The sequence below is a fragment of the Perca fluviatilis genome, chromosome 21 (assembly GCF_010015445.1).
Source record: "Perca fluviatilis chromosome 21, GENO_Pfluv_1.0, whole genome shotgun sequence".
In the NCBI taxonomy this organism is placed as follows: Eukaryota; Metazoa; Chordata; class Actinopteri; order Perciformes; family Percidae; genus Perca; species Perca fluviatilis.
The window spans coordinates 18,751,899-18,778,748 of NC_053132.1; the positions used below are offsets into that span (position 1 = coordinate 18,751,899).

Below are 26,850 nucleotides of genomic sequence, written 5' to 3' on the forward strand. Positions count from 1 at the left end.
ATATGCATCATTCTTGGTTTGTTGACATTTAGCGCATGTCATTTGGAATGACATGCAAGTGGAAATAGTAAAAAGCGTGAGAGGATAGAGAACTGAATATTGACAGGGTCTGAAGGATGATTTTGTTAACTCCTGATGAGCTCTGACATGCCAGGCCTCCCAGCAGCCCCTGGCACGCCTTTTCTCACCCCCATACATGTGCAAGCTCATCTGTGAACTCGCCCCCCACCACCACCACCACGCCCTGCACCTTTTTTACTGTGGCACCCTTTTTTTCCCCTATTAAAACATGCAAACACTGATACACAGAGATCCATGCCATAACACCACCAACACACACACACACACACACACACACACACACACACACACACACAGACAGATGCCCTATGCACACATATCTACACTTTCTTACATCGTCACTGAAGCTTGGCCTTAACTTTTCGGCAAGGACTGTTGGCAGCGAGGATGGAAAGACAGGAGAAGCTACAGAGACTAAGGAGAGAAAGAGAGAGAGAGACAGAGAGAGAAAGGAGGGAAGAAAGAGAGGCAGAATGTGGCTCTCCATCATGCTGTCAGTAAGGTGCAGCTTTAGCGTTAGCAAGGAATAAAGAGTGTTTTTAAAAGGTGCTGCGAGGTGTAGTGAAGATGAGTCGGATAAATGACTTCTCCTTTTCATTCAAAGAGCCCAGCAAAACCCACAGGGTCACCATGCTGGTGTGTGTGTGTGTGTGTGTGTTTGTGTCCTTGTGTGCGTGTGTGTGTCCTTGTGTGTCCGCGTTTGCAAGTACGAGGGGAGAAAGTGTGACGGCGTGCATGCTTCATCTGGAGTTTGCGCTTGAGAATGCATGCAAAACCCAGACTTTTTGCCATGGCCGGCTGACGTTTTTGTTGCTGCTGACACTATAACATATTGTGTTTTTTCTGGCTGTTGCCCCTCTCCTTTCACCAGAGTGGGAAAAGTAATGTAGTTCAGAGGGGGCATGTAAGGTCGAACAATGGCTCAAAATATTGAATAAGGAGTGAAAGGGAGCTAGGGTTTTAATGACAATAGGCCGGAGCTGGGGGTGAGGACTGATGGGCTGTGTGTGTGTGTGTGTGTGTGTGTGTGTGTGTGTGTGTTGGGGGCGAGTCCTGATTGATGATAGATCTGCACTGGTTAAATATTATCAGGCTTCTTTTTTCATGTACCAACCCCCCACTGTCCTCTGGTATCACACACAGAGAATGGTAAGATGTTGCCAGCTAATGATCTGCCCTTCTGAACCATTCACTTTTTGTATTAGCCTATTTACTTACTGTTGGGACACTCCCCTCTCTACGGGCTAACAACACAGATGGTTTGGGTAGCCATAGTGACTGCTGAGCTTTATTTATATCAGTTCAAAGCCCTTCTGTGCTTTTTTTTTTTTTTTTGTTAACCCTTGAAAGTTTTGTCACAGATGGAGTCCTGATTTGATAGTTGCAACTACAAAAGTGGATGATAGGAAGTCTTGCTTTACTTAAGCTTATGAGTCGATATAAGAGGGAAAAAACCAAATATTTTCTTTAACTTTTTCCTTGTGAGATCGAATGGATGTGAAGAGCGTTAAGGGTACCTCTGGCGTAGCCTCTGCACCTGTTTGACAGCTGCCACTGCAGATGTTTATTTGAAATGTGTTGGTCCGTGAGAGCCATGTCATTGAGATTGCGAGGATATGTGTAACATTGTTAAGCAACAGCTCAAAAGTTGCTCTGTGTTGTGAGATGCATATGATGAGCCACGTGATGTTGGTCATGTTTTCAGTAGTTCCCTATCCCCCCCCCCCCCAGTGTACATTTTTTGCCTTAATATCAAGCGCAGGCCTGAGGGCAAAAAGTTGATATCAGTCAAAAAGACATTGATATCAATTTTCACAGCAGCTCTCTGGGTTTGTTGTCTGGGCCTGACAAAGGACAAGCCTCTTCCCTGCTGCCTGTGGCTGAACTGAGTAAACCTTTTGACTGCAGAAACAACCACAGTGCAATAACAATCTGTGCTCCGATAGGTCACTTTTCACTGTCAGGGGTTGTCCTCGGCTCTCAGATGAAGTTGACCCATACGCACTTCTGGGACTTGTGGTTAAAAAGGGCTGTCTCTCATCCAATTAACTCATCTCTTTCATACAAATACACACACACACACACACACACACACACACACACACACACACTAGGCCCGGGGTGAGGTGTGAGGTGGACAATAACAGAGAGAGATGGCAGAGAAAGGGGAGTAGGTGCTCCATCTACATTCCCTGCGCCTCATTCTTTTAAAATGCTGATGACTCCTCCTCCCTCACCCTCATCGCTCTGCTCCCTTCTCTTTTAATGTGACGGAGTCATCCATTCCATTAACCCTCCTCCTGCTCCCCCCTCCCCAGGTTAGAATGAAGCAGATAGCCGGTCTCCCCCAACCCCCACCCCACTATATAAGGCCGGGTAACAGGGGCCACAGTGGTGACGGTGGCAGAGGCATTTGTCATGCTCTGAGCCGCGGCAGTCTGTTGCTCTCCCGTGGGCCTTTGTTGTCCCCAACTCCCAACTTGCTGGCTAAGCAGGGGATTTCACGTGTTTCATTAACATCTGAACCAGCTCGGCACTTTTGTACATTTCACTTTGCTTGGCGGGAACGTGCACAAATGTACACATACACACTTAAAAAACATGAACAACAGGATGTAAGAAGCTTGTGTCCAGGAGAAAACAGTCCGTTTTATAAAAGAGCTAAGGCAGGATTAGAGCTGTATCTCACAAACACACACACACACACACACACACACACACACAACGCATCTGTTTCCATGAGTGTTGACTGCACATTCAGCCTGCAGTTATCCAACCTCTGCGCGGTTCATGGCACACATTCGGTCTTTGTACCATTCACAACAGTCAGAGTACCCTGCCCGGCACTGGTGTTAGGGGCACCATTGAAGTGGAGGTCACTAGCAGAGGCGTTATAATGCTTTAGGCTGGGCACAACAAGACTGAGGGCAATCCACTTAAAGTGACCCCCACCTCCTCTCGTATCACCAGGCTACCCCGAGCATCACACTTCTGAATGGAGAACGGGAAATCAGCCCTCTGCAGCACTTCAAAAACTGGAGAGAGAGAAAGCAGTGAGAGGCAGGGTGGGAGAATACGGTGTGTGTGTGTGTGTGTGTGTGTGGGGGGGGGGGTATGTTAGTGATACAGAGCTGCTTTTTGAACACAGCGCCTCGACACCCAGACACTAGTGCATAAGATCTCTGTTACAGGGAGATGAAACGGCTTGAAACTAGTAAAATGGGCAAAATCAAAGCTTGAAAGTGCATTTTGATGAGAAGACAGCTTTTTTTTTTTTTCTTCGCTCACTGAACTTCTCACTTCGTCTGTCTTTTTGTATGTAAAGTAAAGGCCACGAGGGCAAGGCTGCGGTCGAGAACCTGGATGCAGGAAATGAAGAAATGAATGGTATCATACATAGGTAAAGAGAATCTTTAATTGAATCAGTGATGCCATTTTTTTAAATTTTGGCAAAGCAGAGATGTGGACTGAGCTCCGAGTTCTGCCATCCTCTGCTCCATGCTTGTCCCTCTGGCCTTTCCTGAAGCAGATCATCTCTTTGCCTTAGCACTCATCACACTGTGCCTGCTTCTTACTCTTTAGTTAGTTAGGTAGGCACATAAGAAGAAAGAAAGCTACCATGGTCAGGGTACAAAACTATAATGACATTTTTTCATTTTAAACCAAAAACGAAAAACAGATTACACTTTAGTACCCTGACCTACCACCCTAATTTTATCATGATCCAACTGCCTGGCTAACTTAAACTGGAACATCACTGAGATGGCACAGAACATAAAAGGATCTCTGCTTATTCCAGACTGACACTTGTGAAGTGAAATGAAGTGGTTTAAATAAGCCTGTACCATGATTTCTAATTAATGTAAACAGTTTTTTTGACTCCAGATGTCCCTCCGTAATCTATACTTCCGGCAAACTGCGCTCCTTTTCTTGTAAGTAATCAGTAATCTTGGTCTTTTCTTTATTAGGAAATACCTTGCAGAATTCAGATTTGTAAAACAAACTACTCGCTTTTTTTGACCACAGCTCATTGATTTGTTTATCCAAGTCATATCCTCTTTACTCTTTTAACTTCCTCAGCCTTTTTTTCAGTCGCTCATCTCCCCTCTGGCTTGTTCTCTGTGTTTCGTTCTCTGTCCCTCTGGTCTTTCTTAATAGAATTAGCGGTGTGTCCATCCCTATGTACTAAACATCTCCCTGTTTCTGGCAGCTAATGGGGGCCATTTCAAGTCCGGGATGACTGATATTGAGATATCCTTCCTCCAGGATAACATCCACAGCAATTTTCCCTTGATTTGCTGAGTGATGGACTGTGCAAAGGAACATAGACCTGATGATCATTGCGGAGATGGGCCCTCTAACTCCAGGCCGTAGAGTGTGGACGATTACAAGCTGTACAATAAGCTATGTCTCCTCCCCCCTCCTCTCTCTCTTTCTCTCCCTCTGCTGAGGTATTTCCAGAATGCTGCCGGCCATGATGGATTTATGAGTAGGCCATACTTTGGTAAACACCGATGGTGGGCAGCTTTGTCCTCCCCCCTGTGATATAGTGAAGGTCCCCATAAAAAATGGGAAAACCAGGTTACGGCCACCATAGAGCTGGGCCAAACAATAAAAGGCTTTATTGGCAGATATAGGCCTGTACCATAAATGCTGGAATCTGCTGTCACAGGGACATTAAAGGGATAATGGTGGGGGGTAGCTTTCACAAAATCCCTGCAGCCCCTAAGAGGGTCTTTTTTTAGAAGACACACACACAGAGACACACACACACACTTAGGATAACAACAACACCAATGAAGAGATCTATAGAACAGTATAACTTTCGGTCAGGCTCTCTGTGTGTGTGTGTGTGTGTGTGTGTGTGTGTGTGTGTGTGTGTGTGTGTGTGTGTGTGTGTGTGTGTGTGTGTGTGTGTGTGTGTGTGTGTGTGTGTGCGTGTGTGTGTGTGCGTGTGTGTGTATCCAGTAGATTGACAGAAAGACAGAAAGGAGGTGGAAGTGGTGCAGTGTTTATCGATAACTGCAGCTTGTTCTCACATCGAAGGGTCGGGCCCTCATTACACATTGGCTCGCTGTTGTGGAGCACAGCTGTTGGGTTTGGCTGGTGCTGCCTGTACGGGCTGCACAAAACCAGCTGTGAAAACACACACACACACACACACACACCGTAATGACAGTAAGGGGAATGGAGTGGTAGTTTCAGGTAGACTTAAAAGCAAACATGCACCTCGGCACACTCACAAATTTACACAAACGCTGACAAGCACCCAAGGGAGATGTGAGCTAGGTGGCTAGTAGGAAGTTGGCTGCTGGGACCATGCCAGTGGTATGAGTGGGAGTGGAGGGGATTATGGTGCTGATCATCACAGTCGTGGGATAATACTGCTGATCAGCAGACAGCATGTTTTGCCCCACAGCTTGACAGAGACCTGGACATCTCCTTGGGGGAGGAATGGCAAGGAGAGCACTTTTTACTGCTTCCTAACACCCCAGATTGGGCGAAGAAAGAAGGGGGGGGGGGGCAGTAAAAATAGTTTGACACCCTCAAGGTCCAGCCAGCAATCTCCTCTCTGCCCTTGCCCATAAAACTCTTTGAATTCCCTCTTTAAAATCCTTCTCCCCTCCCTCCCCCACTCACCCCCCATCTCCCCGCTGGACTCTCATTTCCAGCTTTGCTCCGAATCGAGGGCGCTATGTTTACCGCTCGTGGTATTCCTCGATTATTTTGCATTTACATAATCATCTATTTCTGCAAAAGCCTCCACTTCTGAATGGTGCTTTTATCAGGACACTCCATCGGCTTTATACAACAACGCTTTGAAGCCCGAGCTACGCAATCAAGACTCGCCTCTGAGACACAATCTCATTCTCTCTGGCTTTGCTTCCTGCCAAAGTACTTTTCCGTGTCCTCTGTACTGTGGCGCTTATTGATGCTGGACTAAGGACAGCCAGCTGGACTGGTGTGTTAACGTGGGCCGAACATCTTGTGACTCTTCTTGTCTTTCTGCTTTACACTGTCATGAAGATGCAATAGAGACCACTGACCACTCTTACTTCCCCTACATTCATGGCACCAATTGTCAAGTGTGTGTATGCGCATAGGTACTCATGTGTGAATGTGTGTGTGTGTGTGTGTGTGTGTGTGTGTGTGTGTGTGTGTGTGTGTGTGTGTGTGTGTGTGTGTGTGTGTGTGTGTGTGTGTGTGTGTGTGTGTGTGTGTGTTTGTTTGTGATCAGTCACACTCACGTACAGGCTGGACACCACCTGGCTCTAAACAATTTTTTTTATGTGATGTAATGCATCAAATTCCCAAACTGTCTCCCCCAAGGAGCACTCTGTTCTCTCCTGTGACAATAAAAAATACCACAGATATTTCATCCAATGCGCCTGGATATATTCAGCCTTTTTTTTAAGGATGACAAAGTGACTGTTTTGTTTAAATATACATGTAAGAAAGCTGTGGGAAAAGGACTTTTTTCAGGTCTAATCTTGTATTCTTCCCTCCCCCTCCGTAATAAGCAATGATCAACAATCCGTTATCTCTTAGCTTGTTCTATGCTATCACAGGGTATTACCCTAGGATGAATACTCTCCCCTCGGAGAGAAAAAAAACAGAGCCTGGAAAATTAGCATTTTCTGACAGCCATTACTCATAGGGCTAATCCTGTCAAGGAATGTGTGACTGCGCTATCAGTGCAGGCTAGGGGTCGCCGTGGCCCAGGCCTGCACACTGGGCTCTTATCAGGCAGGGTAAACACACTGGGGCCTGCATTAAATAAGTGTCACAGTCAGTGGGGGCGGAGCCGGCCAAGCCCCCCTGCCAGGCTCCATGCAGATAATCCCTCTCAGAAACCATGTTGGTCAGACCCAGCTGTGGTCTGTGGCCCAGGTGTAGGAAAAGTGGGGGAGGAGAGCTATTGTTCAGGCAGTGGTGTAGATTACAACACAAGTCACACAGGTTTTTGGCCATTTCCACAATAATGCAGATATATATTTGAGACAGCTATTTATGTATCAAACATTTTCTATCCACATTAGCATTTTTCAGGTCAATTTAGAAAAGTTACCGAATCAGTAGAGAAGTGCTTAAGATTGATTGTCCCAAAACGATGGGACAGGACAGGTGATTCCGCCATCATTAACTAGTTGTCACAATCTGCAGCCACAGAAATATAATATAAGATACGCCTTTATTGATCCCCACAGGGGAAATTCGGATGCTGCAGCAGCACAAAGGCAGAAATAAGTACAGATAAATAGAGAAATAAGAATGAATAAAATAAGATGTAGCCCTATATACAACTATAAGTAGAAGTAAAAGGTTCAGAGGTGAAGTGACATGGTATGATTAATAGCAGCAATTTTAGTATACATGTAAACAGTGTACACCCGAATAATATATACTGTGATCAAGTCATGACATCTAGGGTTGTCTGTATTAACAAAGCAACATATAAATTATATAGCATATGTTGTGGTTATACAGTATAGCATATTAACATAGTACAGTATACATTCAAGGTGTTTTTTTATACTCAAGAGATCATTGAGGGGCAGCCCTCATTTACAATGACATTACAAAGATAACGAAAACCATACAGAAAAGGAAGCAACACCATCATAGATAGTATATGACGGTGTAGTATGAGGTATAAAATATAGTAAAAGGTGCAATGTAATTGTAATAATACAATATAGTACAGTACAGCAGTGTAACAGAATATCAAATGTAACATGGGCTATTTTATTATAATATATGTCGAAATTGCCCCTCTATGTTTCTGGCTTTGTCTGGCACGTCCCAATCAAGGATCAAACATGCCTGCTTTTTTCACATGTGGTCTTTCTTTTAATTTTATTTCAAATGAGCTAAATGTTCTATATTGCCAGTGTGAAGGTGAAAAAAATAATCATACAGTGTGAGCTGTCCTCCAACAAAATAACATCTTGTGGGTGCTTGGCCTTAATCTCTACCACTGAACATGCGAAGGCAACTTGAGCCGGCAGCTGTACTCCAGATCACATGACAATCACAGGTCAGTGTTTTTGAAAAGCTCCGTTTCCCTGTCAACGCCACAACATGACACTGGCGACGTGTAAAAAGTTTGGATGTGTCTGTGGGACTGTAATTGCCGCTATATTCTTTCAGCGTTGATATTTGCGTCTCCTGACTTCAAAAAGGAAACATGCATGTCTTCCGAGTTCTGCTTTGATAGCTTTGGCATGGACTCAAGCCTGGTGGACGACATGGCTGCATGTTTGCATAACAAGTTGCAACAATGTTGCATGGAACGTTGCAGAGTAAAGGTGGAGTAACATTTTATTAGGGAGGTGGTGCAAGCCTGAAGCAAAACGACTTCCTTTTGGACTTTATTCCAGCTGCAACTGCACTGAGAAAAGTTCAGTGTCAGTAACCATGACTGGGTGACTTTGCCACTTGTGTTACTTTATGTGTGCTGGGTGAACTGAGGTGCCTCTTCTGGGCAGCACTCGAGGAAAATGTAATGGTGTTACACTGAGTGTACAAGGTGGGAAACCTTGAATAATGTGGGATGAGAGCGAGCCAGAAAGGCGAATCCGAGTCAGCCAGTGGGTCACCAGGAGGTGAGGCTGCCTTCTTCCCTGGGTTCAGGAAAAGTTCAGGCGCATAGCATTAGGCAAATTAGGGAGACAGGGCTGGGGAGAAAAAAAGAATCGGGTAGGGACTGATGAGAGCATGGGGGGAAAGGGTCAAATAAGTTGGAAGGAGGAGCCCAAATTGAGAGTGAGAACATAAAGGGACTTCCAGGAAAATGTCTGGACTCTCATTAAATCCCTGAATTCCGTGTAAAGATATGAAAGACAGATTATTGAGCTTATATAACGTAATTATGTCCTCAAATACATTCTGATTTAAAGCCCGCCTCCCCGCACCTAAATTTAGGGGTGGGGGGGGGGGGGGGACCCTCCTCTCTCACAGTCCCGTACAGGGCCCGGGGAGAGTCAGGGAGATCCATGGTGACGTCCCTGAAGGGGTTAAAAGTAGGAGGAGCAACGCATGAAAAGAGACCGAGGGTAGGAAGAGGAAGAAAAAAGAAAAGAAAAAAAGAAAAAGAACCTAGTGGAGGTGGAGCCAAAGCCCTCAGCTGCTGTGCCTTGTCACATTTTTGCAGAACATGATAGCCGCACGATTTGGTGTGGGAATGATTTAGGCGACTCTCTCCGAATACAAACAAGGCGGTGCTGCATGTTCCATGCGACCCTGGATATCGGAGAGCGGGGTCTGACCGAGAGGAGCCGCCGGTTGTTGTAGCGCACGGAGGGAGACCGGTTCACTTACAGGGCTGACAGGAGTCCTCCCACGGCAGAGGCGCAAACGGGACAACCGACCGTAACCCAAAAGGACAAACTGCAACTAGGTGGGATTTCCTCACTGATATCTGCGCTTTCATCCCATTGATAATTCCCCGTGTTGTCGACACGGACTTGGGATATTTGTGTTCTCTTTTTTCTGGGATTTTACCCGGGATCATGGTGTGGATACAGCCTTAAATATTGCTCTCTTTTTGAGCAAGGCCGAAAGGACCCATCTATTCTGCTGAAGTTGTTCGTGTCCTTTTCGGTTTATTATTGCGTGCATATTCCCAGGCGTGTTCGGACACCATGCAGACAGTTCTTTTAAATGATGTTTTCAGATTGAGCGCAGCCGATTAGGCTATTCCAGACACTGATTCACTCCTCGATCAATACAGCGGCTGTAAGAAGATGCCAAATGTTCAAATGTTCCCGCTGTGCTTGGATTTACCACTTTTCCTTCGATTTTAATGCAGACCCCCCCCCTCTTTTGCCCCCCCCCCTCCGTTTCTACCTCTGCTGGTGGCGAGCTGAAAACCACAAGGCTCGTGTTTTCCTGCGTGCGCGACACTAGTTATTATTATTGTTTTATTTTTTATTTTTTTTGGATAATAATCCCCTGCTTCGTATGATGTATGAGAGTGTGGACGTTGTGGGACTGAATCCCAGCCCGAACCCGTTTTTAATGATGGATTACTACAACCAGAGCAGAGGATGCTTGATCCCAGAGAAAGGACTGGTGCCCGGAGCGCCCCATCCCTACAGCGCGTCCATCAGGAACCAGCACTGGAACGGCTCCAATCACTGTAGGTGCCTTTTCCTGCCTCCTCAACTTCATTTCACTAATTGGGGAAGTTAAAGCCTCTATGTCCATGCGTGTGTGCGCGTGCGTGTGTTTATTTATAGCCTACGTAAATGACGTGTTTTCCATTTTGTTATTATTATTATTATTATTTTATTACAACACGACTATAATTGTTATTATAAACCCTTTATTCCCGTGTCACCATCCTGTTTTATCTCAATTATTCAAACCGGATAATATGTGCCAAACAGCGTTGCATGTTATGGCCGTCACTGAGCTTCATAACTGCTTTAAATATACTTGACCCACTTTTGTGTGTGTGTGTGTGTGTCTCTCTCTCTCTCTCTCTCTCTCTCTCTCTCTCTCTCTCTCTCTCTCTCTCCTGTCTCCGTATGCCCACCGGCTGGATATTTTTTTCTGAGAAACGTCGGTGAGATTGCGGCGCTCTGATCCAGGCCACGTTATGCAAAGCTGTTGCGTTCCTGAAATATCCACAAAATACAAACAAGGTTGTGCTAGCCATGCCAACGTTAATCAGATCAAACTTTCCTGCCAGTGTTATCCCTCGGTTCCTCTGATAATCTGAATAACTGCACACACAGGCCAAAGTTCCTGAGCAGCACGGCCTTTACTGGACAGTCCTGTCTATTCCATGTGCCAATCTGACCTTTCGCTAATTAAATGGGTTTTAAACCCGTGGTTTATATTTAGTAGTTAGGCTGGGGAAACAGTCACAACACAGTGTGCTCTAAGAATTGAATTGTACAGTTAAATGTTTAAATCACATATTTATCCTAATATCTTGACAGACCATACACATTAGAATATTAGAATGCAGATTGTAATTCTAATAGCCTAAGTACTACAACCAGAGAGTATTATTTGTAGGCTCATGTGCCTGACAGGCTTTTCTGCCATGTCTAAAAATAGTACATCAGTGTCTGATGATGCTTTTAAAATCTCAGTAAGACTTTAGTTTGGATAAGTGATTCGGTGTGTGTGTGTGTGTGTTTAGTGTAGTTTATTTTTTTCTTGGGGTGAGTTTCTTGGGAGATTTCAGTTTATTGATACGGTATCTGCTGCAGTAAGAGAAGAGTTTTATTGCGACAACAAAGTATCACAGAGGTCATTCCCATTCTATACCTCAAAGGAGCTGCACTGCACAAAGCTCCAGCAGGCCTTCATAGAAGAGATGGCTCTGTTGTCTTTCACAGCTGAAGGAGTGTAAAAAGCAGGGATCTCCACAGGCTCTTAAGGGCCAATTTCCTCCTCGTCGCAAGACTATAGAAACATACAACAAAGGGGAATTTCAACAGGATTTTTTGAATCTTTTGACAGTGACAACAAAACCACTCCAAAACCAGTTATGTTTGCACTGTAGTCTTTCTCTCTTTTTCACTGCTTGTTTTTCTAAGTCACATGAGATTAGAAATTCCTCTTGACTAAAAGGACAAGTCACATACATTTTTCAAAGCAGATATCCAGCAAACTTCATAGTATTTATCGAACTGACCCACTAAAGAGCTCTAGTGGCCGCATTGATTCAAACCATGTGAGCTCGTCTGAGGGAGACTGTGGGGGTTTGGCCCAGGAAAAGACCTCTGATCCCTTTACTTGACTCCACATTGTGTTGCTCAACGAAGGAGTTGCAGGGGGAATGTGTATGTGTGTGGGTGTGGGTGGGGGGTAGCATAGCTGATCTTTGCCTTACTGCTTGAATGTAATAAAAAATTTAGTGCACAACCAGGGAGCGGTGGGGGTGGGGGGTGTGAGTAGAGAGGCACAACATTCGTTAGTGTCATCACGGGGCTCAGAGGCTTATTGGATCATAGGGATAGAAAACAAAACGGACGCTACACAGCACAATTTAGCAAGAATCCAAAGCAGTCAGGCTCAAAAGCACGAGACAATCCCAAAAACATCTTCTGGCTTCGTCTCTTTTTGGACTTTAAAATACCAGCTTCACAGACACTAGTCTCATGGTATGTTATCCTCTGCACGTGGGTTTGGAAACAGATTGCTGCGGGAGTTAAAAAAAAAAAAAATGTTTTACCCCCTCAGTGCTTTCCCTTTTTGGTCCTCTGTTTTTTCAACCTCTCCAAATTGGGTCTAACTATTCATTACAGGCTTTACAGACGAGCTCTCTGGCTCTAAGAGTGCACTCAGTGACATCTTCGCTGAAGTAAACGTCCTCCTGGACCCATTAAGTGGCTGGGCACAAATCCAGATCATATGGACGCCTCATCCCTGATGTTATTAGTTCTGTAATGATGCTGCCACTATAGTTGTTTGACTGTTTCCATCCAGATGCTTTCAGCACAGGTCTGTCCATTCACAGCAGGCTTATAACATTGTTATGTTCAGAGCAAATAATGCTGAATCTTTATGGTGAAAAGGCTTCCGTCTCGCAGATTAAATGCACTTGATTTTCTCACTGTGTGCCTGTCAGAATCCTTCCAGCAATTATGGGCTCATGCTTGAAAGAATGCGCACGGCCTTGTTCACATGACTGTCGCACACACAAAAAATCGGGGGGTATGAAGGAAAGAGGGATTGCATGGTGGGCTCAAATGCTCACCAGCCCATAGGCTTCTTGCTCTTTGTTTTTTTTCTCTCTCTCGGGCTGTCCACAGTACGAAAGAAAGCGGTCAGCCGGGATTTCCATAGAGAGTAGACGAGGCAGAGAGAAGGGCGAGCTTTAGCTAGTTTGTCTTCTGAAGGCAGGGCCTGCCAAGTGGGCTATTGAACACGAACGCTGTGTCTGAGGGGCAAGTGACTGGCAGCTTAATCTGACTCATGTGGTATTTAAGTGCGGAAGTCCTTTTGCCTAGCAGGAGGCGAGGCCCAAGAAAAAACAGATGGTATTTTATTGTTTTTCGGTGCAACGGACTGTAAGAGCAGAAGCAATTTTGGGCAATGATGAAGGGGGAGGTTGGTTAGAGTGGATTTTTTAAAAAGAGAAAACAGCAAGAAAGTTTGAGCTTTGCTGGTAAATCACAAACCCATGTGGTTTGTCTTTGGGCTTTCTGAGAGGCTGCAGCATCAAGGCAGCAACATGGAAAACTGTGGGTAATGTGTTTGGACTTTGTGCGGGCCAGCAAATTGGTGTTGGCCTTGCGAAAGAACCGTGAATATCAATTCCTCCCATCCTTTATTTATATATGCAGTTTTTATTTGGCAAGTGTTAGCTGGGAATTGAGAAAAACATGAACAACAGAGCATAAACAGAGAGAGGCTCGTCCTCCTGTCCCCAAACACAACTGGCAGTTTCTGACATTGATGGGAGGTTGCTGTCGTAAACATTTGGGGAAATGTCGTCTTTTAAGGCAGAACACTTTTTTTTTTTCTTTTCTTGATCAAGCCACTCAGGATTTCTTGGCAAAAGCCAAGAAAAATTACAGCTTGGCGTAAAGCAGTAATGCGAATCCCAGGCTTTAATATTCCTGAACTGCAGTGTTTGTCCTTAATGCCAAGTCCCTGAGCTTTATTATACTCCTCTGCATGCTCTTAAACGTCCGTGGACCTCAGGGCTTTAATGGACGTTATAATGAGAGAATGGACCTTTCCTCCTGGGGCTTTGTTGATCCCAACTTGATGGAAGTGGCAGGATGGATGGACAGCATTGAGGCAAGGTCCCCTGTTCTTCCAGGGAGGGGAGGCATCACACAGTCTCCTTATTGCGCCACGTCTGCCTAACCCCTTTCAGCCAGTGGCGACAGTGATTTAGTAGCTTGAACGCCACAGAGAAAGTGTGTGTGTGTGTGTGTGTATGTGTGTGTGTGTGTGTGTGAGAGAGAGATCGCTATGTCCACAGAAACACGCCTGCTTTCACCTTCAGGTGAACATCAATAACACATTTTGTCATCAAGGTATGTTTGTAATGGCACAAGGGTGAAGGGAGTTCAACACTGCTGTCGCCGCTCTCCTGGGAAAGGCCGCAGGGCAGCATTTCACAACCTGCCATTCCTCGCTACCCAAAACAACACCTTGCCACCAACCTTCAAAGCTGTTGCTGCCTGTTTTTAATGCGGTTCATCGTGTACTAAATAGAGATGCCCTTAGACTGGGATGTTCACCGTGGCACAGTGTTACCAGGATCAACAGAGACGCATGTTTTTGTTCTAGTACTTGTTGTTTCAGTAATGTTGTTGAAGGTGTATTGAGTGGGTGTGGTCCGTCACCTTGAACGTTGGCAGAGCACCTGGCTTTAGGACACACACACACACACACACACAAACAAAGCTGTAGCTAACTAGCAAACTTTTATTTTCTCCTGAAGGTGGCATATTGCAGCGTCACTCCATATTGAGCATGTCAGAAAATTCTGCATATTTTTGTCCGGGCAGTTTTTTTTTTTGTGAACACACGCTCAGACCCACCGATGGGCTCCAGCTTGTTTGTAGAGAGAATTAGCCTGGAGGCATCAGTCAGAGAGCACTGTACACCATTTTGGTTTAACACTAAACCCCCAAACAAGGGTTTGTGTACACTGCAAAGCCCACTTTGATGAACAAAGCAAGGCAGACTGAAAAGATCCAGGCAGTGTCATTGATTCATCAGGGCTTAAAGAAGGCAGCTGATTGCAGATATTGTGACATAGGGCCGTAATCTCAATATCAATAATTACAGTTTCAGATGTAATACACACACACACACACAGACACACATAAAGGGGTGGTAGGGAGATCGAAACAGTTCAGGTTAAAGGGAGGTTCGTCCCTCTAAAATATTCATAGCTTCTTCATTTAAATCAATTCGGCTCTACGGGGGCAGTCGAGCGTTGACTGTCAGAAATTGAGCTGGGCCTGTTGTAATCACTTCTTTACTTATCTCTATAGATGGCTTGTTCGCAATGGGCTCTGCATGGCTAGCTCACCACCACATTGAGAGGGGGGCTCTCTCTCTCTCCCTCTCCTCTTCCCCATCTCTCCGCCCTATCTCCATGTTTCATCCCCACCCTCTCATAATGGAACACACATAAATTCATCTGGGTATTGAACCAGGGACATTCATCACCCCAGAATTCATCTGCGAGGCATTTTCATTCCCAAAGTGTCTCCTTTCTCTCTCCCACTTTATCTCTCTCTCCCTCTCTGTTTCCCATCTCCATGGTGGCATTCACCGGATGGCAGTCGGTGTCACGATTAATCTTTAATGCTCGCCTGCCCTAATTTTTCCTCATATTTTTCAAGATTTCCTGCCCTCCAACCCCCCACCTTTGCCAACATCCGCTCTATATAGAGTGATTACATGGAATGTTGCCTTGTTTCATCACTTGTGGAGGACCACTGCCTGCCTCTGCCTCTCCTGTGCAGTCTCTCTCTCTCTCAGGCCACTAGCCCTAGGCCAAAGCACAGGGCTGACGCTTTCACCAAAAAATTCATCCCTAGTCTCCCTCTGCGGATCTGTGTTAACATCACATGGATGACAACTGTGTACACCTAAAGTAGTTCAATCACTCACGCACAGACACACACGCCACAAATGCCCTCCTATTTAGAGAGTGGGACAGCCGAGAAAATAGGATAGAGGTTAGTATGCTAAAAATACATGAGCCTGGCAGTTCTTCTGCTGTCTGGGCAAAAAATAGCATTGGGTTGCTGCCGTCTCAGTCAGTGTTGTTAACTAAGGAGCAGGAGAGCTGCTCTGCCCCGGCTCAAGTTCTTTTATTTTTTTTTTTTGTGTGTGTGTGTGTGCACAAAGCTTCCTCTTCTTACTTGCATGAACACAAAGTCCCATTGGCTACAATTGTGCTTTTAATCATCATGCTGGCAGGCCATCTCCGAAGAGATGTCTCAGTGTTTCAGATGATCTCATTGCGGTTAAGAGTCCTTATTTGCCTTTCACAATACCTGGTGTTGGTGTCTTTAACGTGCCTCCAGGGTGCACACAGGGCAAGTTTGGAGGAAGACTAGCCCTTTCTGTATGTTTTGATTTATGGAAGCTACTTTCTAAAGTAACTTTAGATGTCCAATATTGTGTATCTTCTCCTCTTTGGTTCTCTCTCCTGACATCCGGGCCTAGCTTGGCTCAATCTGGTCGCACTTAGTGACAGAGGAGCTTGGTCTGTCTGGACGCCACTGTCATCTCTTTCCCACAGCCCCTCTGAATCATTTCATATTCATTACGTGTCTGGCTGGAGCCCGGCCTCTGACATTTGACTCTTAAAGGCCCACCTGGGACCGGCATGAAATAGACTGCCAACAGTGCGGCGTAGGTGGGAAGGAAGAGTGTATCGCTGGAAAGTGACGGATAGGACAGCATGTTCGACCGACGGCTCGGGTTACAGGCTGCGTGTTCCCTGTAACCCTGTTTGTGATATTAGCATTGTGTGAACTGAGAGATGCCCTGTAGCAGAGCAGCTCCGAACACGCGTAGGTTACGAGAGGTGAATGAGAAGAGACTGAAGCCACTGGATCCTGTTTGTTATGAATAGAGCCACTGTGTGTGAAAAGGAACGCGCTCTGATATCAAGCAGCCCCTTCATTTCAGAGAGACGTATTGTCTAGCCTTCGCTGTGACCTGAAGTGTCTTATCAGGGCCATTGTTGGTGAAGTACCTCGGCTGAGAGAGAGAGATATCTGGGTAGTTATCACAATAATTAAGTGCTCATGTCAGATGCTGAGGAGCATTAATTGTTCTGTGAAAAATAAATATGTCAGAAGCCTCTGCGCTGCTAGTTCCTGGTAGGGTTAAGACTTTGTCTATTCCTCATTCCTAGCCATCTTGTTTTCAAAAGCTCCGCCAGCCCCGATGCTCTCTCTGATTGGGGAAGGGGGAAATATGCAGCCATGCAGCACTTAGAGCGGAGAGGGCACATTCTGTTATTCCACAGGATTTTTAGCCGTAACCTGAGGAAGGCTTTTTATAGTAGGGCAAAAAGACGATTGGCGGGTAGGAAAGAGAGAATGAAGAGAGGCATTTGTTCATCAGTTCTGCTCAAGCATATGCTAGACGACTAAGTCTAAATTATGTATTTAATTACCGTTTCAGTGTTGTGCTTTTGATTTGTTTCAACCAAAAGTTATTGTTACCATTCGCACACAAACACGTCTTTGTTTGGTGCTCCAAATGATAGCGCTGTGATCAAAGAGGAAGCAAAGAGATAAAATCAGAAATATAGGAGCCCTTTGACTGATTTTTTTTTTTTTAACCCCCTGCTTCTTCCGGGGAGCTGACTAATGGAAAAAGGTGACAACAACTTGAACCAGAGTTGTCAAGTCGCACAGTGTGGCGCACTGTAGTAACGGGTGACCAGCCCCCTTTGCTTGCAGTGGTGCTGTTGTATGCCACAACGTGACACCCGGCTTTGCCCTCGCGCCATACGTGGGAAACCTTTTGCACAGCACCGCTGCCACTGTGGTGGTTCCACAATACAGCTGGATTATTGTGTCTGGGCTGTCAGCACCTCTCAGCTGAAAGAAATGAGAGGGAGGGAAAGAGAGCGAGGGAGAGAGAGATCTCAGGCACCGGGGGAAGCTGACATTTTCAAACAATAATCTCGGTGGAGCCTTCCAGGAGGTTTAATGTCATTTTTGGCCTCTGGATTTTTGCCCTTTTCTCCTTTGAACAAAAATCAGGGGAGAGCGATTGGGGAGGAACAGAACAAGGAAATAAAGGAAGGGAGACAACAGACGGAGAGAGGGAGAGGCTTGGCTGGGTGACTGATATTATTAGTGTTCTGGTGCGACTGATGGAGCCTTGGCCTGCATCTAATGGCTGCCAACAGGCCAGCATTGGCAAATTGAGTCTGGTACAGAATGACCTATATCCCTGTCCTATTTAGCACATTACAGCATTTGTCTTTATTGTGCCCATCTTTTTTTTTTTTTTTTTTTTTTTTTTTTTTTTTTTACTTTTATATTTTTTTTTTTTTTTTTTTTTTTTTTTTTGGGGAGGGGGAAAAGCCCTATATATGATCTCAGTTTTGCAGCAGTTTTTATAATAACCTTAATCTGTGTGTCCCAGTTGCCTTGACAAAACCTGTTTCCACTCTCCAGCCTCATCATGTTTTAGCTAGCTCAGAATTGAGCCTTTTCAGCTATAGAGATGTTAAACAGTGAGGGCAGATAGATGGCAGCTTAAGCCGACCGGCATATTTTTTTACTTAGTACCTTGCGTGCAAAGCTGCATGGCTGCCCAAATGTGCTCCTCCTGGCTACAGACAAGAGTGGCATCCCTAATCTTCTCTGCCTCGTGTGAATTATGGATTGGATGTAATGCAGCTATTAGACACACACACACACACCTCCACGCATGCATGTCACTCTCTGCTGCAGTGGTGACCAGCTAGGTTCCCTTCTGCACTCAAGAGAGGGTTTCCCTCACTTGCACATTAAAGTGTAGCCTACAGTGGCTCCTGCTGCCTAACCTGGCCACCCAGCCTCATCTTCCCCACACTGCTCACCTTTACTCAATCTCCACAGCTACATACATCTTGAAGCTAGCAAGAGAAGATCTCTGCTCTCTCACATATGCTTGCTAAAGCCCTGTAATCCTCAACACCAGGAAGAGATGCATGGGAATCTTGGTCAGCTGACTTTAAAGAATGAGGAAGGGAAGGAGGAACTACGGCAACGTTGAAGCCTATCCCCCCTCCCTCCCTCCCATCTTCCCTAAAGCCTGCTGGGTTTCTCCTCGGGCTTGACATACCCAACCCCACCTGCCCTTACTTCTCAACGGGAAGCTCCATCACTGGCCTTCCCTGAGCTGGCCTACTTGGGACTGTTTGATCTCATTGTGGAAGCAAGTGAGCTCGCTCGCTGCCTGGCAGGCAGAGAGAGCTCCTTGATGCTGAGGGTTGGGGAGGTGGAGCAGGCTTCAGTGGAGAGGCTTAATAACTGTATTAACATCGGTGGCTCCCCCAGGACCCACGCCTACACAGCGGAGGGAGGGGGGAGGGGTGTAGCACTGTAAAGCTGCCTTCTCACACTTTGAATTTTCTGCCCTAATTTTCTCTCTCCTCCCTCTCTCATTTTTCAGCTCGGTTTTTTCCAATTCAGTGTGATTTATAAATCAAGATATATTGGAGCGGCGTGTCTTCTCCACGCTTGTTTCTCATTTTCTCACTATGCTGCGCGACAGTTCCTGCCTCTCTATCAGTTTGTCTTCTCATCATCCCTGTGGCAGCCCACTTCCTGTAACTATCCATCGTCTCATTTTGTCTTCTTATCTGTCCTTTTCTCTAATCTGTTGGTCCTCTTCCTTACGCCTGGCTATTTACTTATTCATCACAGATTGACATTAGTATTGTCGTTCCATCCCGACTTCCTCCCTCATCACATTACACATGTTGGCTTACAGATGGGTAATATTACAGTCGACTCTGAATTGAAAGTACGGTACTCTTTCCTCACCTGTGTGTGTCGCTGTTCATGACAGGTCCCCTTATCCCTTGAATTATACATTGGAATCTGTTGAATAATTGATAGGCCCCACTTAGCTTAATGGACAGAGTTAACTGGGAGAGGCGTGGGTTCCTACTTGCAGAGGAACTGGGTCGCATAACGGCACCCCCTCAGTGTCATAATGAGGCCCCAGTCACAAGGCAGAGAGACAGAGCAGTCAACAGAGGCCAGCTGGGGTTAACTGGACCCCAGAGGGAAAGAGGACAGGAGGGAGAAGTGGGAGCATTAACACTAGGCTCACCTGAGGGCTCGGCTCAGGTTACTTCCACTTATTGTTTTGGCAGGCCTGCTTACTGTGTACATAGACAGCAAGTATGATCCTATGCATGCATGCAAGCATACTTTTTTTACTAGTATTTTTCGCATGCACTTACAGATGGAGGAGCAAGCAACCCTTTGCACATGGACGCACGGAGTATAATATAATATTAATAATATATATAATATAATTGTTCTGCAGTTTACTCTTTCAAGAACACAGAGTTGTAGGCTTTTACATTTTGAAATAAAACCTTTACATTAAATCTTTACGTCAAGGTCATATTTGAAGCTTCGTATAGCTCCTTTGCACATATGAAAACTGTAGTCATAATCTTGAGCAATGGGCAAACCAAAATTTCAATGTAAAGAATGTAGTGATGTAACAACCATGACCAAATCAACAGGACAGCGATTTTTGTAGCTCTGCCAGTATTTCTGTACAGTCGATCAATGAGATAATCCATTTAAAAAAAAAATTCTATTCAAAAGACCTAATTATTTTTAGACTGACTGATTGTAGGGAGAGATCAACTTTTTCTCACTAAAACCAGCCCTCTGACTGGTGGCCATATCACAGGAAATGGTGTGTGTGTGTGTGTGTGTGTGTGTGTGTGTGTGTGTGTGTGTGTGTGTGTGTGTGTGTGTGTCATGATCAAATGGCTCCCCCCCAGGCTATGTGGAAAGGTCAGGGATCCATGCAGGAAATTAGTGTCTGTGGAGGCACAGACAACACACACACACACACACACACACACACACACACACACACAGAGACACACAGGGAGAAGGGAAAAACCAGAAACCATACCCGAGGAAGCTAAACATGTCTTTCATTAAAATCTAGTAACATCCCACTGCGCTCCCTTGATGACTCTACCTGCTCTCATCAGCCATTTTTTCCTAAACACAGAGCTAACTTAACCTCCCAGTGCTATCGACAAGCCCCTCACTTTTTACTTTTTTTTTTTTATATTAACGCTGGCACTAAAGAAAAATGAGTTTGCCTCTCCCCGCCCACCCGCTCTCCTCTCGCTCTGCCCAAATCTTCCACTAAGGAGCCCCCTGACGCTACACATCAGACAGCTGAATCAAATGTGTGTCATCAGTCATCATTAGGCTTCATGAGCAGGAGAGCAGTGGCTGGCCCGGCAGTGGCGAGCCTAATACCCCGTATACACGTACATGGTTATTTTGAAGAACAGAGACATTTCCCTTCGTTTGTGCCCTTCGTTTACACGCAAACGGAGAATTCGCACCTGAAAACTTTGTTTGCATGTAAACTGAGCCAAACGGAGGTTTAGGCAGCCGAGGAAGTGAGGAAGAGAAGAGAGAGGAAGTGATTCGTTGCTGTTGTTGCTATTTTCAGGATTCTGATTGGCTAACGTGGGCTTGAGCTTCTCGCTACACTGCCATACAGGTTTGGCATATACATGGGTACGCGTAAACGAACACTTTTCTGAAAACTGACGGCTGAGCACAATGGTATTTTTGAAAACGGAGAGGTTGAAATGTCCGTTTATGAAAATATCCGGCCACGAGTAAACGTAGCATAAGGTGTTTAAAGCTACCACTGTGATATTTGGTGGATTTAGCCCATTTACCTAATGCAGAGGAGTTTGGTCACGTGTGCAGCCAAGTCATTTCAGCCTATGAATTTGTAGAATAACGTCTGCGTGTGTATGAACGATTGGTTGTTTTGTGTGTTTCTGTGTCATTAATGTTTTCCTCGGGATCTGGCTATTCTAAATATGTCAGCTGTCTCCTCTGGGGTTTTAAGGCCATTTTAACTCCTGTGCTGACCTACTAAACTCCTCTGGTCCTGGCAAGATTGAGCTCTTTAACAGACCAGTGACAGGATAATGGTACGCTTGCTGCATCTTCTTGTCCACACCTTTGCAAATACCTCCACTTACCTCCATAAATAATATGCTTTTAAGTCCAAACTTGACGTGGTGTACTTTGAGCTAATTTATGAAGGGAACTGTTGTCATTATGGTTTACAAGTACAGTAGCGGAATGCACGCTTAGCCTGCCGAGGCTTGAAGGCAGAGGTAAAATTACAAGCGAGTTTAACTATTAGCTCTAACTCATGTTGACGAGTACATGAAGTGACAAACCTAAATGGGTGTCTGGAGTTTAAGAGAAATTGTCTGGTAAGGAGGCACATTATTTAGCGTTATTGAATACAATCATCCATTCACTCTCCCCCATTTCCACAATCAAGCGCCTGCTCTGAAGTTGAGAAGATCAAACCCTCGTAATCTTTTCCCCCTGTGACTGACTATTGTGTTGTCCACACACAGAGAGCGAGAGAGAGAGAGAGGGAGGGAGGGAGAGGAGGGGAAAGGGAGAACAGGAGTCGAGAGAGGCAGTTTAACATGACAAAGCCTGTCCCTGGTGATCCTCTCTTCTCCTCCCCAGATCCTCATGAGCCTCTTCTCTTTCTCCCTCCTCTCTTGATCCCTTGTTCCCCCTCTTTTTTCTTTACCTCCTCCTGGCCTCTCCAAGTCCACTTCAGCCCTCCTAATGCAAATAGCCCTTTGCCCCCCTCCATATTTATGACCTGCTTCCTCCACTGTTAAATATGCGCTTAAGAACGAAGGGCCTTGAAAGCTGCCAGTCATATTGGATTAGCGCTTATCAATGGGCAGATAACCTCTCTGTTAGAGTGAGTGAAAAGCAAACACTCGAGCATAAGCATTCATGAGGGTCTTTGGCCTTCAAACACTGAGAGGCACTGTGTGTGGCACTCGGCTCAGTAAAGATGAAAAGGGTCTGATAATGTGTATGGATTTAGGTTCAGCGCAGGCAGACAGAATCGTGGCATGTGAAATGCATTTCAAGCTATTTCTTCACCTGTGATTGTTTTTAATGAAATGTGTTCATTATCTCCAACGAATGGAAATCAAATTTGCACAAATCTTTTCAATTGCAGTGTTTTTCAAAGACACACAACCTCTCTTCTCTGAACATTTTTGTATCTCTTCCAGCAATTGGTAATTACTTTAAGGTCACAGGAACATATTCAGGCCTCTGACCCCTTTGACTTCTTATTACAGGTTGCTTGTAATGTCGTTGACCTTTATTTTACGTGAATAGAGGCTTATTTGGCTGTTGCACTCATTCTAAGTGGCTTTGAGGGATCAATCAGACAACTAAAATCTAACCTTTTGTTAGAGCACACAGTGAGTTTCTGGTTTGGGTAGGCTCAGGTTTAGTGTTTCTTTGGCACCCTCCTGGCTCCTCGTATGCATGAGTGCAGGATGTTATCGCGGGAACATTTTTTTTTATAAAAAAAGCATGCAAACAGTCATCCACTCACCCACAATTCTATAATTAACCAATGCAGGCACTCTGTAAAAGAGAGGCTTAATGTTTCATGAAGCCATTTTCACAGTCAGAGTAGTAACATTAAAGACCGGTTTGTGAAGGGCTGTGTGGTGTGTGTTATGATCCAATGGTGACTTTGATCTTGAATTATGTGCCATAAGGTGCTACAACTACAAGTCACTCCAGGAAGGGTTTATTAATTTGCCTTGAGAGAGTTGACAAAGGGAGGTTACACTGTGGTTACACCTCCCGTTCTCACTCTACAGAAGGTGTCTGAAAGCAAACTTGCCGGCATGCATGGCTTTTATTTGGGGCCTGATTTTGAAATGTTTGTGTCTTTTTCCTCAGATGCCCTCTCCTCTTCTCTGTCTTTATTCTCTTGCAGCCAGTCTCTTGCTGCTCCCAGCTCTCTTGCCCTGTCTCTGTCTCTTAATGTGGGTCAGTGATGTCACATAACTTCACGCTCAATGGCAGATCCACTGAGGGCAAACACTTGCTTGTACTCGTCACATGGATTAGCCGCGGAAAAGGCTTGCTAATCATAGGTCTGCTTCTCCCATTTAATTAAATTCCCGGTCTTTTAGCTCATTGCAGTGATGAGGCTTTGGTGCTGCCCCTATCAGTGGTGGAAGAAGTATTCAGATCCTTTACTTAAGTAAAAGTACTAATACCACACTGTAAAAATACTCTGTTGCAAGTAAAAGTCCTGCATTGCAAATGTTACTTAAGTAAAAGTATGTAAGTATTATCAGGAAAATGTACTTAAAGTATTAAAAGTTGGGTAGTTTAATTTATAATCAAACATCCTATTTTAAACTACATGTGTCATGTGTGAGAAAAATGTTAATTTGTGAAGTAACTAGTACCTAAAGCTGTCAGATTAATGTAGTGGAATAAAAATAGAAAGTAGTGTAAGAGTAAATTTACTTAGTTACATTCCACCACTGGCCCTTAATGCACACATACAGGAGTACATTTGAAAGACAGTATATCTCTGCAACAAAAAAAAAATACATTTGCATTGACTCCTCGGCCTGTCAGACCATCTTGATAGACCTGACATGTACTGTACCAGCTGTATGTTCAGAATCCTGAGTGAATCCTGCACACACATTTTCACATTCTCACGCACACACACTCTTACATTGGATATCATGTTTTGGAGTGTTCATGCCCACACACTAGTATGACACTGCTGTGCCTATCTATCCACATTCTGGCATCCTCTGGCCGACACGGGCTGCTTTGTGCCCCCTTGTGCCCACCACCATGTCCCACATCATCAGCTCATGCCAAATATCTCCAGTCACCCTAGGGCAAGTGCCAGCTCACATAGTCCCACTGTCAGTCAGCAGGCATAGACAGCTGCTGGGTAGAGTTACACTGTTACTCAGGGTTGCAAGGGAGCGTTGTTGCCAGGGAACTTGTGTTTCTCTCTGGCAAGATAGCTGTCTTTGGATGCCTATTATCTTTTTGTTTTTCACAATCAGATCCATAAACATTGAGGGCATAAAAATAAAAGGAGTGTATGTGTGGTTTAGATGTCCGGTGCATTCTGTATTTATTAGGAGACTCATAATTAACTGTGCCAAAGGCTAGCATGTGGCTGCAGCAGCACAGAGCAGCTACTATGGTTAACACAAAGTTGCTGCTAGAAGTCTAGCCCCTGTAGACCTCACCTTTGCCATCTGCTTGATCCCTTGGTCCCCCGCACCCTAGTTTGTCCACACATGTTCTCAGTTTTGCCTCCATTTGCAAGGGAAGCAGTGATAGGAAAACCTGGTGTGTTGTTATTTCAGAGGCCTGGCAGCGTGGAGAGGGAAGTTATCTTGGGCCCCTGGAGAAGGGCTCGGGAACATGGTGGGGGCCGCTGGGCTGATAAAAACCAGGCCTGGCCTAGACAAGAACATGCTGACATTCACACATGCACAGGCTGTCGTGCACATACATACACTTGAGTGTCAAACGGGTAGTTGCACTTATTTGCATGAGCATGCACATTTTCATTCGTTGTGTCCCTAAAAGCGATCAAACAGAAGAAATGCATATACCTGTGGCGTCACATATTTCCCACATACAACACTCCTCCCCACTTCACCAAGATGTAAAGATGCCATAAATTACCCCTGCTAAACACAACCTGGTGTTTTCCCCACTTCTGGCCCACCGTTTCCTTGTGTTAAGGAGGGATCGTCATAACCGCCTAGAAAGACTCCCTACTCTGCACCGCCTTGCCCTTCGGCCTCTGCTCAGACCCTCACCTATCACTCACGTATGTGTGTTTTTCTTGCCGTAACACTCTCGATGGGGGGAGTTATTTTGCCCCAATTTGGAGCACTATCCATCAAATTTGGGTTTTGAAGCCAGTGTAGCCTTTAAATGTACTGTACAGTCCTTTTAAGAACTAAAGCTGTCACATCAGTTTCTGCTCTCTCTGTAAGGTTTGAATATTCGCAATGGTTGTAAAACAGAAGGCTGTCATTTCTCTGAAATGTAGACCACAACAAACTCTCTTAAGTGGAAACGATGTGTCATGCGCCGCAGAAAAAGATATCATGAGTCATGACTCGGTTAGAAACAATGGAGATTGGAGGCTCATTATTAGTGACAGACCCCTGTATCTCCATGCCTTCTCCCTCTCTCTCTCTCTCGCTCTCCCTCTTTCTCTCCACACTGAGAAGGTAGACTGCAAGCTAGACATGCTGCAGCTTACGGTGTGCACAACCGGGCAGGAGGATGCTCAGTAATCCTCCTAACTCACTCTCACTGAAACACGCACACACATTCGTACCGCATCATAACAAGCCGGATGTGAGTGGGAGTAGTGACAAATGGGCTACTGACATAACACCATTCCAAATCAAGAACAATCTATAAGATGATTAAATATGGGTTAGGGTTGGGGGGGGGGGGGCTCAGGAGATGGGTGGAAGGGCCGGATTCAGTTACAGAGAATACAGGAGGTGTGAGGCTCGCTGTCTGCTCTCCTGCCCTATACCTCCACTGGCTCTCCTTCCTCTCTGTGTGTGTGTGTGTGTGTGTGTGTGTGTGTGTGTGTGTGTGTGTGTGTGTGTGTGTGTGTGTGTGTGTGTGTGTGTGTGTTTGCGCGCCCTGTTCCTCCCCCGCTCCCCTCCAATAACTGTTCACACTCTGTGTTTGAACACAAACACACCCCACTGTCGCTCACCAAATAGCTGTCAGTCTGTGCGTGCCTGCTAGCACGGGATGGCGCATACACACGCCCTCTCTCCCACTCATATTTAGATGGTGTGCGTTGCTTTGCTGTCAGTAATCGGTGTAAAGGCAGCGAATGGAGCCCCATCCATTTTCAGCAGAGAGCTGTTATGACGCTTAGTAAGAGAATGGCAGGATTTCCCTGTAAGCAAGGAAATAGTCCCATTTCCCCCTTCAGTAATTTAAGAGTGCTGACAAAGCATTCGTGTGTGTGTGTGTGTGTGTGTGTGTGGTTTCCCCTGCTGCTTACCCGCATTCCTGACTTGGAAACCAAAAATAACGTCTGAATGTTTAGCAAAAGTCAAGCACTTTGCATGAGTGATACCCTTCTCTGCTCACTTGTTGGTCTGTTTCATTGCACATAAAAGCTCTTAAGTTGCTGCCAGTTGTTTTAATG

The 26,850-nt window shown here is 45.3% G+C and overlaps 1 protein-coding gene across 3 annotated transcripts in view; it reads left to right on the plus strand.

Moving 5' to 3' along the window:
* Positions 1-26,850, plus strand: part of raraa (retinoic acid receptor, alpha a) — an 81,272-nt gene that overhangs the window by 29,443 nt on the left and 24,979 nt on the right. The window contains exon 1 of one of the 3 annotated variants that reach the window (XM_039787369.1): positions 9,174-10,222. The exons of 1 other annotated variant lie outside the window; for it this stretch is intronic. In XM_039787369.1, coding sequence (XP_039643303.1) covers positions 10,045-10,222 — 178 coding nt within the window. In that variant the 5' untranslated portion in view covers positions 9,174-10,044. Of the gene's footprint in view, positions 1-9,173; positions 10,223-26,850 lie in introns of those variants that run through there. One more of the 3 variants, XM_039787368.1, reaches the window with a different exon arrangement.